Below are 15528 nucleotides of genomic sequence, written 5' to 3'. Positions count from 1 at the left end.
ATTACAAAAATCAAATAAATTGAGAAATAAATCTAGTTGAGGCATTTACAGCATTAATTTTGAAATAAATTATATGTTAGTCACAATTATTCTTTTTCAAGATAAATTGTGTATTTATATCTGCCACACAGTACAAAGGAAAAAATGTGAATTGAATAACAGTATTTATCTGTATTGTGTGATTAAATGGAGATAAAAATAATAATGAAAAAATAAAAGAAAAACTAGACCTAAAATTTAACAGTAATTTTAAACTACAAGGCTGTCAATAATAGACAAAAAAAAGTTAATTTCAATTTTTTTCTGCATCCAGTGAAATATTTATTTAAAGAATGATTGCAAATTAATATCATAATTAAAAAATTAATATAAAACATAATAAAATAAAAATATTTATCACAGTTTCTGGACATACCCACTGCCTTATATAATCCACACAATTAAAACAAAATTAACTTTTGTAAATTTTTAATAATATATGACGTTATACATAAGAAAACTGTGCCATACAGATGTAAAACTGATTTTTTTAATCCCAAAACAATAATATCCTGTACTAGAATTTAATTAATCTTAATTTTCAGCCAATATAAAAATACAGGTTTTCTGTAATTCAAACAATATTTACATCATATTTAGTGAACATATGCCAAACAAAATAACCTTTATNTAATGTATGTATGTATAAGTATATACAAATACTTATATTGGTTTGGTATCACTTTGATCACTTACAGATTAACAATTAACTATCAAAAATACAGTTTGACCTGGGATATACAGTATATTTACAGCCCTGAAGTCAAATACTCCATAAATTAAATTCCTTTTTAATACAAAAGTTTATTCATATATAGTAGCAATATTTCTGATGGAAACAACATACAAGTTTAAAAATACAGTTTTTACAAAACAGACCTACAATTTTAAGACTTTGCAACGATTAAATCACTAATTAAATAGTGCTTCATCGTTAAGTTGAGATGTAGACTTGACTTTTCTCATTTCAGGTTTAATCATCTTCTTTCTTCTCAGGTTTTAATTCTACTATTGCATGCATCTCTTCTGGGCTATACCTGAAAAAAAAAAACATGAAAAAACAGATAAAATATGAATTTATAAATTATTCTCTCATAAAAATTAACAATAGCATGTCTGTGATTTATATGTCAGATTTTGAAAGAGTAATTTGGTTTATATGCAACATATCGAGTTGTGCAATAAGTCAGCAGCAAATTTCAAGTCCTTGTAAAACAAATTTAATCCACAATATATGAACAATTTTGTTCCACTACTTGTTGCCATTTTCCATGTAATTTTGTCCTCCCAGAATTTTTCAGGTTTACTAGCCAACATTCATTTCAATGTTGTATTGCGTGTAAACATTAATGGTTTATGGGGTTACTCAATGCCAACTGAGTACCTTAAAATTGGACACATGTGTAAAAATAGTTAAGTTGTGTGAAAAGAATAATGTGCCAGGAGTGATATTGAAATATGCAATTGTTTTTGGGATCAGTGGTCCAAAAGTCACAAGTTTTGCACTACTGCCAAGCTTTCTGCATTTATTATCTTTCTTCACGGATCAACTTGAAACTTGTTGACTTTTGAACCACATCCCTGATTCCACCCAAAAAAGAGTAATGTAGTAACTTTTTTAAATCAGAAGGAGGAATTGTTAAAAAGACCGTGGTCAGCGTATTGGACTTTTGGGTAGGAGGTCCCACGGTCATAGGTTTGATCCCCACCGTTGCCTCTGGATTTTTCTGAGGCATAAGGGAAGCGGTGGCCGCAATGAAAGTTGACATAACATTCATCAATGGAAGATCTGGCAGGATCAGGTCTCACAGACCCTGAATTCAATCCTGACCCCTTTTGAAAATTAGTTTCTTCAATGGAAGAACACTGGCACACCTGGGGGCTTAATTTACATACACGTTGTGAGCTCACAAAATGGAACCAAAAAAGAGCAATAAGCTGTAAAAGCAATGCTCAGGGAGAACTCCAGTTCTTGGTATCCATAATCAACAAATAAAGTTTATATATATATATATATATATATATATATAGTTTTTAAAGACTAATTGAAGTTATTACACTATTAGTGTAAGTTGAAAAAATCCAACAGCCAGTAGTGTTTGTTGGAATGTAAATTTGAATTGTTATGAAAAAGGTGGAACATGCGCACTAACACTTGTTCTCAAACAATGTTAGGTACTTGTAGACCTGTAGTCAAGTAGATGTTTCAGAATTCAGACTGTAAAAATAATGTAATGTCATTTTTGAGGATGAAATCCCTGCATTAAAAACTAAAAATACATATGATGAGGTCACCATCACAAAAGGAGCGGAAAAAATATCAGAAAATTCTAGACGTGTGTGTGAGACTGAAGGGAGACAACGAAAGTCTTAATGCTACTAACAGCACAGTAGATATGAACACAGAATTTGAAAAAGACAACCTTTTAAGTGATCAGTCGGACAATGAGACAACTGAAGATGCAAACACAAATAAAACTCTACAAAGACGAAGAAGTGACTCTACACCGAGGAAGACGAATTAGACGACCACCTAACTACTAAATTATATGCTACCATGAAGCTATAAATGGTCCTGATGCAGAAAATTGTAAAACGGCCATAGAAAGTGAGAAATCATCTATAGACAAAAACAAAGTCTTCAAGCTTTTGCCTACCAACAAAGTGAAACTTATCAGCAGCAGATGGGTTTTCAAGCAAAAAGAAAATGGTCAATTTAAAACACGATTAGTTGCTCTTGGATGTGAACAACGTGAAGGAGATTTTTATGACACCTTCAGTCCTGTTGTGAATACCAATACACTTCGTTTTTTACTAGCCTATGTGAGAGTTACTGATAAAATAATAATGAGTTTTGATGTTGCCAGTGCTTTTCTACATGGTAACCTATCAGATATACATGAAACTTCCAGAAGGATATGAAGATGAAAAAGGCAATGTATGTTTACTTCAAAAATCATTGTATGGGCCTAAACAAGCTCCTATAAACTGGAATAGACGATTTGTTGATTTTTTAAAAGAAGAATGGTCTAAATCAGCTCTTGACAGACCGATCCGTATTCAAAAAACAATGATAACTCATTAATTTTGGCAATCCATGTTGACGACGGGCTTGTAATTGGAAAAAAATCATAAAATCATGAATGAATTTTCTTTTAAAACTCAGAAATGAATTCGATGTAACATTTGAAAAAGAGCCCAAAGCTTATATTTGGAATTGAAAAATGAGCCAGAAAAAATGTTTCTGCATCAACAAAATTACATAGACAAAATTTTCATTGAATTTAATATAAACTTGTCAAAAAGAGAAAGAACTCCATCTACACCTGGCTGCGAACATGAAAACTCAAAACCTGACAGAGATTACCCACATCGTGAAGCTGTAGGAAGGTCTTCTCTATCTTTCAAATTGTACCAGTCCTGACATAACTTTTGCTGTAAATACTGCTTCTAGCAGAGAAGAAAATCCAAATGAAGGAGATGTTTTGAAGGTAAAAAGAATTTTCAGATACCTTCAAGGCACCATAGACATCAAAATAAAATATTCACCTAGACAAGATTATCTACAACTGGATGCTTATTGTGATTCAGACTATGCAAATGATTCAAAATCTCATCGAAGCACTAGTGGGTTCATAATACTCTACTGTGGTGGAGCTGTCTCATGGTCAACTAGACGTCAACCAGTTGTTTCAACCAGCACTGCAGAAGCTGAATTTATTAGTGCCAGTGAATGTGTTAAAGATGTGCTTTTTCTTAAATCTCTGTTCAAAGAGCTCACTAATCAAAATCTAATTGTAAATTTATACATAGATAATTTAAATACGATCAATATGATCAAAAATGGTTGCGATGCTAAACGATCCCAAACATATTGATGTTAGATTTAAGTTTATTCTTGAGAAAGTCAATGAGAATAATTTTGCTTTAAAACATTGTCCAACTTAGTAGTAGAAGTACAATTAGCAGATGCTTTTACTAAATCTTGTCTCCTGCTAACTTTGAAAAATTAAGAAGAAAATTTTTGTTTTAAAATGTTTTGTTTAATATGTTAAAACACTCTATTAGAAATATTTGTTTAATTATTTGTAGATTCAAATTTAAGGGGAAATGTTGGAATGTAAATTTGAATTGTTATGAAAAAGGCGGAACATGCGCACTAACGCTTGTTCTCGTACAATGCTATATACTTGTAAAACCTGTAGTCAAGTAGACATTTCAGAATTCAAACTGTAAAAATTAATAGCTATTATAAACCACCTTTTCTTTTATTTCTTTATCCTACAGTGTTAACAATCAAAATAAGCAATGAAATGAATAAGTTTGAACTTACCCAAGAAGATTTTGGAGATCACAAACAAAGCGGTAGACGTATCTCTTGCCTGCAGTTTTGTGAATGATATTTTTGTCGTAATAGTAACGTAGGCCTCTACTGAGCTTTTCGTAATTCATTTTTGGCTTGTTTTTCCTGACACCCCATCGTCGAGCAACTTCGTCAGGGTCGGTAAGCTTGAATTCCCACCCGTCCCCTGTCCAAGAGATGAAGCTTTGGCAAGACTTATCTGTTAGCAATTCCAACAAGAACTGCCACAGTTGAATTGGCCCTGAGCCAGTGAAGCACGGTCCAACACCTTAAAGATTTAAATTTGAATTGAACTGTTACACAAGTTTACTACTTGATTTTTTTAAAAGTGAAATGCAATGTACCTGAATATCCTGGATGTATTGCTGGTTGAAGAAAAGCTTTGGAGTCGGGGTTTGTCGAGGGGTGATGAGACAAAAATGCCGGGTGTGGCAATTGGGATCCAATATCTCCTGCCCAATCCGAACCAGACCCTCCGCCACCGGCTGAGCTAGGTACTGTCTGGAACTGAGTAGTCTCATACGAAGAGTATGACTCATTGTAGCCATCATGCTGAGGATATCTTCCTGTTGACGAAACGGCAATATTTAAAGTTAAAATTCATCATTAAAAAAAATAGTATTCCATCATATGATGGTTGCTCTTATCAGCAATCCCATCTATGATGTAAAAAAAATACACATGTATGAGTAACATTATGTGTAATTGATAGTAGAAAAATATGTAATGAAAGCTTATCTGCTTGTTTTAATAAATATTTAAACCAAGTGCTATTATTATGATTGAACGTTGTTCATCAAACTGTGAAAACTATTCATTCAATCAAAACTGCTTAATGTCTATGGAATCTTCCATGCATATAGATTAATTATTTATTTCTATAAATGGAAGGTGTTATGTAAAACGAAATTAGAACAGATAATAGCGTTGTATACAACATGAAACATCTCACTGATTTCACACTATCAACAGAAGATTGAGTGAAGGGGATAAAGTTGTTAATTTGATGATGACGAGTTTTGTCGTTTGACTATTTATACGCAGTTTATTGGATTTGTATTTTAAACAATTCAATTGGAGGCAGTCATGCAGTTTGAAATTTTTTAATAATAAAATGTCATTACAATTTAAAAAATAATGTAAAAGACGAAAATAAAATAAAATATGTAATAATTTTGTGCACTTTTTGTTTCTTAACCCTATCTTTTTTATATAGAACGACAAATAATAAATAATCGTGGCAGCCTTAAGAAAATGGCCGTCGATCTGGACAATGAACCTTTGATTCTAAGCAAAAGCCGACCACGGGAAAAACTGCCGAAAACATCTGAACTAAAGAAAGGAAATTCGACCAAAACCGTTGTGGATCAATTCTGCATTTTGTTTGACACCTACTTTCTTTTTATTAACAAATAGCTTTTCACCGCAGAAGTGCAGAGGTTGAAATGTATACTGATTAACAGGCGCTTAACGAGTGCCGTCAAATTGAAAGAACCATAAATGATTAATGATTTATGGATAAAAAATAGTCAAAATGGTTTGAATGTTCTTTTTACTATCCTCTTTGAAAAAAAAATCTTTTTAAAGTTTACAAGCACTGTCAGCGGTATAACGTAAATCCAAAATTACGAGAAAGAACTGGACAATTAGAAGAATTCCATTCAAAATAAATATAAATAAATAAAGTTCCAGGTTTGTAGACAAAACTGAGAAACCTCAGACAGGCGATTAACTCATAACAAAAACAAAACATTCCATTTATTTTCCAAGTAATTCTATAGAAGGTAAATTTAAAGGGCCAGTAGAAGAAAAAAACACAGGTTTGTTTATCAATTAAGAGGGCTTTGTCAGCTAGTTTGAGACTTGCACAGATAAAAAATAATAAACCAATAATGGACAACAATAACTATTGAATTGTGAGTGTGACTTTGTTTTTCTTTATTTATAATTTTTTGCCTGGCAATTTTACGAAAGTCTTAAGATTTCATAAAGATTCACGTTTTGTACTTAGAAATTAACAATTAATTAAGGTTTTTAGTTGAGATAAAAAAGTCAATGGCACGAGCGGGACTTTTTTTATCTCAACTAAAAACCTTAATTAATTGTAATATATTAATTGGTCAAGCGGACCACGAAATTAGTGAATTTGGAAATTAACATTATTTATTTGTGAGGGCCTGAATTTAGCAAATTGCAGTAATTTTTTTTTCTTATAAGTTAACTATGAATCTTCGTTGGCCGGCTTGCGAACTGGAGAACTGCATAGCACCGTAGACCAGAGTCTACGAAACTATGGACTTGACTTAATATTACTTAAATGTGTTTACAACAATAAAACGTGGCCAGGATTTTGTCCATCCTTTGTAAACTGTTCAAGAAATGCATGCCGACTGGTAAAGCTTTATCCCGCTAAAATAACCATTTTTCATTTCGAATTCCTTTTTAACTTTAGATCAACCCATTTTAATTTGAAATTAACCCTTTGTAATTTGGAATGAACCCTTTTCGCACCTGATTTTACTTTGAAATTAACCTTTCTCGCACCAAAATAACCCTTTTTAACTTCAAATCAGCCCATTTTAATTTGAAATTAACCCTTTTTAATTTCAAATCAACTCTTTTTAATTTGACCTTAACCCTTTGTAATTTGGAATGAACCCTTTTCGCACCTGATTTTACTTTGTAATTAACCTTTCTCGCACCAAAATAACCCTTTTTAACTTCAAATCAGCCCTTTTTAATTTGAATATAACCCTTTTTAATTTCCAATCAACCTTTTCTTTATGAACTTTTATCGCACAAAATTAGCTTTTTTAACGATACATCAACCATTTTCATTTGATATTAACAGTTCTCGGGCCACAATAACCCTCTTTAATTTCAAATGAACCCTTTTAACTTCAGATCAACACGTTTTAATTTAAATTTAACCCTTCTCTAATTTTTAATCAAACATTTTTTAACTTAAAATTAACCTTTCTAGCAAAACAAAGTAACCCTCTTTAACTTCAAATCAATTCTTTTTAATTTGAATTTAACTCTTTTCGCACCAAACTACCTTTTTAATTTCTAACTCGCCCTTTCTTTAAAGCATTAAAAATAAAATTCCTGTATATTTAAATTTTTTTGTAATATAATATACTGGGCTTTTTAGAATCAACGCTCTTCTACCAAACAAAATCGCTAAAATCCTTATTAAAATAATTTACGACAACATTAAAAACGGCATAAAGTTAAATATTAAAAAGAAACCAAATGAGTATTCTCAGTCGTTTGACCAGAGACTAAGTAACTACAGACTTGTGTACTAATTACTTAATATTTCTTAAAATGTATTTAAAAGAAATCGAATTATTCAAAAATGGTGATAAATCTGACAATGTTGATACAATCCAGGTCTTCATGTCATTGGCATCTTTAAAATACGACTGGGATTTTTTTTGAAAATTTGACCCTTCGCTTTGAGTTTTTGTCGTAAATTCGCCTTGAATTCTTTTGAACTGGATCGAATTATTTGTGTCTATTTGGAAGAGAGGTGAGCTCAAACCGACCAACTGTGGTACGCACCCAAGCGAAAATTAAAAATGGCGTCTCAAGAAGGAAGATGGCGACGAACAAAGAAATTCCCACACAGTTCACCACATTGACCTTAGCCAGCGCTTATGACCTCTCTTATAATGCAATGAGGTAAATGTAACTCTCTTTATTCATTTAATATTTATAATGAACACTTTCTAACAATAGTTTACTAATGGATTTCACTTTCCGTCTCAAATTTTATTCGGGCTGTCTTCCCAATTACCAATGACTTATCGGTTACTTAGTTTTCGACTGTTTCATTAAGCAACCGTGCATCATTTATTTTTATTGCAGTACCAGGTTAAATTTTACTGCAATTAATAATTTTTTACTATTTTTTTTCATAATATATTCAAGACAAAGGAAATAGGATTATCCTTGAATATACGTTTTTTTAAAGATATACAATTTAACCAAGGTCAACAGGGGTAAACTGTGTTTTATTTTTAAATTAATGCTGTTTCGATTATGTGAGGATGGAAATTTCCTCTTGTACTGGCGAAATGCGATTCAACAACACCGATCGCTCACAGACGATGTATGTAGGGACAGGGAAAGGAACAAAAGAGGCGGCCACAAGGCCTTCTGCACCTCGACTTGAGATATATTGTGCTTCTCTAATTTTATAATAAGCTTCAGGTTTGTTATAATCAGCCTCCATCTGGTACTTGTAAAGTACATAGTAGCAGAACGCGAGGAATTATTTTATTATTACTTTTTTATTGCCAATTGAGGCATACAAAGGAAGTTGGTAAAACAGAACATAATATGTAAATAAAGTAAACATAAAATATGACATAGGAATAAGAGCAACATTATATTGAAATTATATTAATATACAGAACGTAAAAATGTCATTTATGTTGTTTTTCAAGTCATCAGAATGTTAATTATAATACTAATATTACGTTTTCTAGGTCCGAATGCTAGAAATATTTTCATAAATATTTTGCTCTAAAAGAAATCAAGAAAGGGCAGTTAAAAAAAAGTGTTTTACGTCATTACGAGCCCGAGAGGTATATAAAGTACACACCTTATCCGAATTGAAATAAAATTACTACTCTTAACAATAAATACTGCGCATATTTTTGTTAGTTAAACGAGCTGTTCAATAAGTCTTCATTTCTTAATATCGAAATTTGGCTCATTCTAATTAAATTTACGTATAGAACGATAATATGTACTATACCGACTATACAAGACAGACTCTACATCTAGAGTGATAATATTATTTTTAATTTCATTATATTTAGTGGTCTGATTGACCAAATCACTTATTTCAATTAATTGTTCTTTTTTTATGTAAGGTCTTGGTTGAAAGGAAAAGTTAAGTGTCACGAGCGGGATTCGAACCCACGACCTTCGGCTGTAGGATTTATTGGAGTGAAGAGAGGGTGTCAAGGTAAAATGCCTTACCGGGATTCGAACTGTAGGCTTGGGCTGTACATAATTTTAGTGTAACTGTAAGAGTGGGGTTTTAACAATATATAGTAGTATATCAAGAACTCTTAGCACCCAAATTAGGTTAGTTTAGGTTAGATAATTTTTTAATTTTTAACATCAAAGATAGTGGTAATAAAATAAATGCGAGGTAGACAAAACGTGAGGAGCCGGACGAAAAAAAAAACAACGATCGACAGACAAAACTAGCGAGACTGGGCAGACTAGGATGATCCGAGACGAACAAAAAACGGTATTTAAATTTAAAAATTGAAAAAAAAAATAAATAAATAAAACATCACTTTAGTCAGCCTATTCTAGCCGGTTTTGTTGTCAGATTTGTTTCGGTGTCTTGCCGTCTTAAATGGTTGCTCGATGTGTAAAATGTGACAAAATAATGCACAGAAAATGGTCAAACCATTCGATGTATAAGATCCAATTCAAATTGAAATCGTTGAAATGAAATGCAAAGGATGGGAAATTTAGTTATATATTAAAGTTTTCTACGTGACAAAAAATCTCTCGTGAATTTCATAAATTTCTTTTGTATTTCCATATTATCAGTCGGAAGCTCTGCCTCTCTGTCACACTATCATTCTGTATTAAAATTGATTTGATTTCAAGCCTGACACACGCGAGCATATCTTATGTCAAGATTGAAATCAGTAAATAATTACATCGGGCTTTTAACGCAAAGTGTGATAAGAAAACGAAGTAGACGAGTCAAAATGATCTACTCGGATAAACGCTAAGTTTAAATGAAGGCGTGACAAATTTCACATCCTTGATTACCACTTTAGAAAGAGCAAATGCTTAAGTAACAACGATGCCCTTCGAACTGACGCTATTTGAAGCTAAAAGTTTTAAGTTGTAGTAAATGTTAAATGCTTACCTCTGATATAACTCTTTGGGTACTGCGGTTGAAATTTATGTTCAAGCACTTGGTGCGTGGCGGTCGGCGAATAGAATTCCGGAGAGCTTGATTCGAGGTAGGGTGGCGGTTGATGCGTCGTGTCCAGGGTCTGGTATTCGGAGGTGTCGTGAGGCGTAGGTGCCGTCGGAGGGTATCCTCCTCCTTCGTCGCCCCCTCCTGAGCCCTCACCCAGTTGGCTGTAACCGTCTGCCAAAAAAAAGACGTAAATGTACGTGTAACTGAGTAGGAAAACAACAGTAATTTTGAGATTACATACTTTGTTTTATATGGTAGATGGGTGGTTGGGTCCTAAGCTGCAAAAAGGCCGGAGGGGCTTGCGAGGTGGGCGGTGGGCTGCCATCCTTGGTTCCCTCGGGACACAGCGGACTCCTCAGCTGGTTGTAACCACCTGTCGAAAATTGGCGAACGTGAATAAATTTACAATTAGAACGGGCAAGGTGGGCTACGAGGCGTTGGAGATGACCACCTCGGCAATTACACTTTACCGGCCTTGGGGTTGACTCACAATCAGTCTTATTGAAAGATTGTCTGTGTCAATGAAACAACGTCCCAACTGCCCTGGCGACGTCTAGCGACGCGGCTACGACGAAGCCAATTGGCACGAGAAGTCATATACACGGTGTAAATTAAGGACAAGCGCGAATCTTCCAAAAACCAGCCTAGTGCTATAAATTGTAGACCTATACTATACTAGTTTCATAAACATCAACGATATCAACATTCAAAACGCTGGAACACTAAAAATAACAAAACTTTTAACCCTATAATCTGTAATTTATTGAACGAGAATTAATCAACTTCCTTAATTTTTAGGTAATAAGAAATTTTAAATCTGTAAATTTCCAACTTGAAGAAATGCACATTTCTACAAGACCGCAATTAACACATTTTAAATCCCGTTGATTGTGTTCGCATGGTAAAAGGAAACTGCTTAACCATAGAAATAATGAATGATGGAGTGAGTGCGGTGTTCAATCCTTTTTTTAAAAAAGATAGTTCCTAATCACAGTAAGTTGTTTTCCAACGATCCGGATTTCGAGCCCTTAGCCCATCGTCAGGTTGAAGGATTTCTACAACCACGTCTCTCGACATGAATTGCAAAAATGAATCCGCCGATACCCCCGCCAACGCGACGTTCCAATGAGAAGCTGGTTTTTTAATAGCGCTCAATTTGAACGTGCGAAAAGCGGGAATTATAACTGAAGTAAATATTATAATAGCAAATACTGTAAGAAATTAATTATTAATAAGTGATTAAAGATAAAAGATAAAAAAATAGAAAAATACCTTAATATTACTAAATTATTATAATAATGCTTAACCATTTCCTTCTTATACGGTTTCTAGGCCATGTTCGAATCGAGCCTGACTAACGGCTGTGCGATGGCTTAAATGTCGCAAGGAAAACGAATAACAAAACCAAAACTCAATTACTTGATTTCATTTCGAAAAAATGTGTATAATTAATTGAGTCTATGTATAATTAAGAATAACATAATAAAAATAATAAAAGTGGATATTAACCTTGAATCACACCTGTGGATCGTACAGTCTCGCGGTACAATCGTTAATTTTTTTTTTTTTTTTTTTTACTGGGGCTTCCGACATCTGGGTCATTTCAGCCCCAAACTAAGTCAAGTCAATATTCTATTTACACTTCTATTTACAAACACTACATTCATACAGATAAATACATTCATACACATAAATACATCCATACAATACACACATTCCGTNCTGAAATGGTTGAGAATCGGACCATGGACAATATGAACTTTTTTGTTCATTTTAGGGTGAAGAATCTACTGGAGAAGTTTGTAGCACGAGTAGCAATTCACCCTGTATAGTTATTTCAATATTTTTTAAATTATTTTATGAATAATATTTTTCTCTTTCATTCGTAAATTAGGCTATTAATTAGGCCCTTTAAAGGTTACAAATTAGGCATTTGTAAATATTCGTTCTATACAGAGTGTACCTTGAATAGACGTCAATATTTCAGGAAGTTCCTAATTCCTAAAGAACAACTTATTTAATGAAATGTTAATCCTTTCGTAAATTCGTTTACTCCACTGGAAAGAGCATTGGAAACCCTATTAGGTTCATTTTTATTGAACCTTAAGGGAAAGAAATACAAAATCGCTCAGAAGATAATCTTTTACGAGTAAACTAAAGCTCTTGTCTAAAGTTCAAGTAAGATTTTCATACTTCTGTAAACACTGACTTAACTGTAAATACAGTTATTATCAATGTAAAATTAATGTTTAATGGCTAAAAATTTTATTTTTCGATGAAAAAACATTAAAAAATAGTCATTAATATTTTAAAACTTCTCTTAAAAATAATAAAATTAGTAAAAACTAAACAAGAAAAGTTTGGTGTATCTTTCAGTATTCACATAACTAAAACAATTTGAATTTGTATCTTTCAGTATTCACAGAACTAAAACAATTTGAATTATACTAAGACAAAACCACCTGAACTTCCTTTCCAGAATGGCGGAGTCAGGTAGGCGATTGGTTTAAAGGGCCAGACAATGCCGAGGCGGTACAAAAGAGTATCGGCCCGACCCATGGCCCCCTGGGATGAACCATCGTCCCGATAGAAATACACAAAACAGAAAAAAAGGGAGGCGCAAGCGCTGGAGAACTCCAATGGAAAGCCTTCTCCAGCCCCTTCCACGCAAACCGTCGATCACACCTTTCCCAGCCCACTGAGATCGTCCTACCAATTGCACCATTCCAAATTCATCAAAAGCTTTACATCCTTTGAACTATTTTTATCCTTCATTTTCAACTTTAATGTTTAATCAAGGCGCTTATTTTATCCAAGAACGATTAATTTATGTTTCAAATATTTTTTTTTTAATCAAGCAGTCTTCAGATTTAGTTTTTAGTCAGTTTTTAACAGTAAAAACAAACAGTTTTTAACCCTTCATGGTCAATGTTTCCTAAGAGCAAGAGGAACTTTTTAGCAATTTTGTTCAAAGATTAGCGGGAAATCCTGTCAGTTTAGTTACAAAGAGTTTAGATTGGCGACAAATAAATAAATGTCGACAATACATGGGCAATAACAGAGCAGAAACAATACTACGCTCTAAAGTCTAAACTCACGGGACCTTTCAAAAAATTTGCTAAATTTGGTGTAATTCGGAGGCAACGTTGGGGAAGAAAGGGTTAAAACAGCTAACTAGTTACAGATTATAATACGACGAACAGACTGAAGATGGCAAAAAGCCGAAAACTCAGAGAGGATAGACCAAAAATGATCGATAACCACCTAATTACAGGTTCACCTCGCAGATCACAAGGCGAAATGGTTTTCCAATGAAAGAAGCTTCTTAAGAAAAACATCCAAAATAAATAAAAATTTATTACATTTTGGCAGATGGTACATAGTTAGTTACGGATTACTCCTTCATACGCATTCTTACACTTTTAAAAAATATTTTCTATTTCTAAGATATACTAATTAAATTTGATAGTAGAAAGAAAGTTAAGCAGCCTGGGGAAAACAATGCCCCACCTGCTTAAAAGGACTTTTATTTAGTCACGGCGATAGTTGTAGTGAATCGTCCGTTATAAGGAGATAATCAAATTGAGAAATGGCTGGGGTTCTGAGGAACGTATAATTAAGTTTTTTCCACGAAACACTTCGGATTTTCTTTTCTCCATTAACCATCTAAATATAATTTCTCAGTTCGATAGGTTATCAAACACAACGTCCTACTAGATTCGAATCTGTTTATAACTCTCATATTGGTGAAGGAGCTGGCCGGCCGGGGTGGTCTTGTAATAATGTGTGATTTCTTAGAGCGTTAGGGCTAGTGAACCTGTAAGTTAGTCGTTTTTGCTGTGCCTATCACAAAAATTATACAGATACACTGAAGATGACGATATAGCAGCGCAGAGCCAATTTTCATAGGCTTCATACAATTTTTGGGTAGGACTTGCTAGCAGCTATACTGAGTCATCAGTTGGAAAAAAAGTTCAATGGATTTGATCATTCATACACCACCAAAATACTGTAACAATTATTGGGGTGCAGTTTGGACAAATTTTGTGATTTCACCCTTACCAACTTGTATACAAGAAAATCTTACGCATATTGGGTTCAATGAAGGCTCCGCCATTTGTACGTTATGCGATGAGGAGGAAGAAACTGCCATCCAAATATTCGAATGCGAAGCACCCGCTCAATGGAGACAGAACCTCGCAGGAAATGGAATTGTAGCAACAACAGTCAATGACCTAATTCTCCTTAAAAGAAGGAATGAATCCACGGATTGAACTAAGCAACTAGGAAAGTACAATAAGCCCGATGGCTTTGGGGAACATCCATACCTCCTATTCTCCTTCTACCAACACCATCATCATCATACTATTCTCAAGTGACATGGACTGTACCTAAATTTTATCATCATTAGTAATTAAATGAATGAAACACAATAACAAACATCACAATAATAACACCCGCTCTACAACAATAACACAACATCCAAACCCAAAAATTCAATGGTAGCCAAAATCTTTAGTGGGGCTTACGGCTTCTTTGGGAGGATTTCAGTAAATTTATGTTGGATTAATTTCGCCTGTTAATCCTCTTTACAGATTATGCTCCTTGCTTAACTACTTAACCCTTTGGTAATTATTCAGAAATCGTGGGATGCGGTCTGGTGTGATGTAGGTTTCAGAAAAACATTTTCTTTATCGTGCCAAAGTTTCGATCTTTATTGAGATCATCTTCATCGATCTTAACGGTCACTAATCACCAAACATTTTTAACCCTTTGGTTTTATCCAAAAGCAAAAAGATGTTACGATTGATGTTCATGGTAAGCGACTATGACTGAAAACCAGAAATAAGTGCGGATCGTTGCGGTAGAGTCCAGGGGTCGGCAACCTGCTGCCCTTTACAACTTTTTGCGCGGCCCGCCAAAGCCCAATATAATTTTAGGAAAAATCAACAAACATAGAGCGTGAGCGTGCCGAAATGTGGCCGGTGACAAAAATGCGCGCTAACAGAAGCATAGTGGGACACCTATTTTACTGCGCAAGTGTAATCCCTACTCCCCATAATAATATTTATACTCGTATGATATAAAATCACTATTTAAGTTATATTTTAATGTGCGGCCCGCATAAAAAATTTTATTTTGAAAATGGCCCGCCGTC

General features: G+C 33.7%; 1 protein-coding gene across 2 annotated transcripts in view; it reads right to left on the bottom strand.

Annotated features, from left to right (window-relative positions):
• Positions 1-672: 672 nt before the first annotated feature.
• The window catches only part of LOC106668935 (protein C-ets-1), a 231794-nt gene continuing 216938 nt past the window's right edge, over positions 673-15528 (bottom strand). For both annotated transcript variants that reach the window (XM_014398137.2, XM_014398138.2), the window contains 5 exons: positions 10612-10743; positions 10314-10541; positions 4747-4968; positions 4373-4670; positions 673-1076 (listed from right to left, as the gene is read on the bottom strand). In XM_014398137.2, coding sequence (XP_014253623.1) covers positions 1013-1076; positions 4373-4670; positions 4747-4968; positions 10314-10541; positions 10612-10743 — 944 coding nt within the window. In that variant the 3' untranslated portion in view covers positions 673-1012. The remainder of the gene's footprint in view (positions 1077-4372; positions 4671-4746; positions 4969-10313; positions 10542-10611; positions 10744-15528) is intronic.

Source organism: Cimex lectularius, unplaced genomic scaffold (genome assembly GCF_000648675.2).
Source record: "Cimex lectularius strain Harlan isolate CLEC.00 unplaced genomic scaffold, Clec_2.1 scaffold29, whole genome shotgun sequence".
Taxonomy (NCBI): domain Eukaryota; kingdom Metazoa; phylum Arthropoda; class Insecta; order Hemiptera; family Cimicidae; genus Cimex; species Cimex lectularius.
The sequence above is the reverse complement of the archived record's forward strand: the minus strand, read 5'-3'. Positions and strand labels throughout refer to the sequence as shown.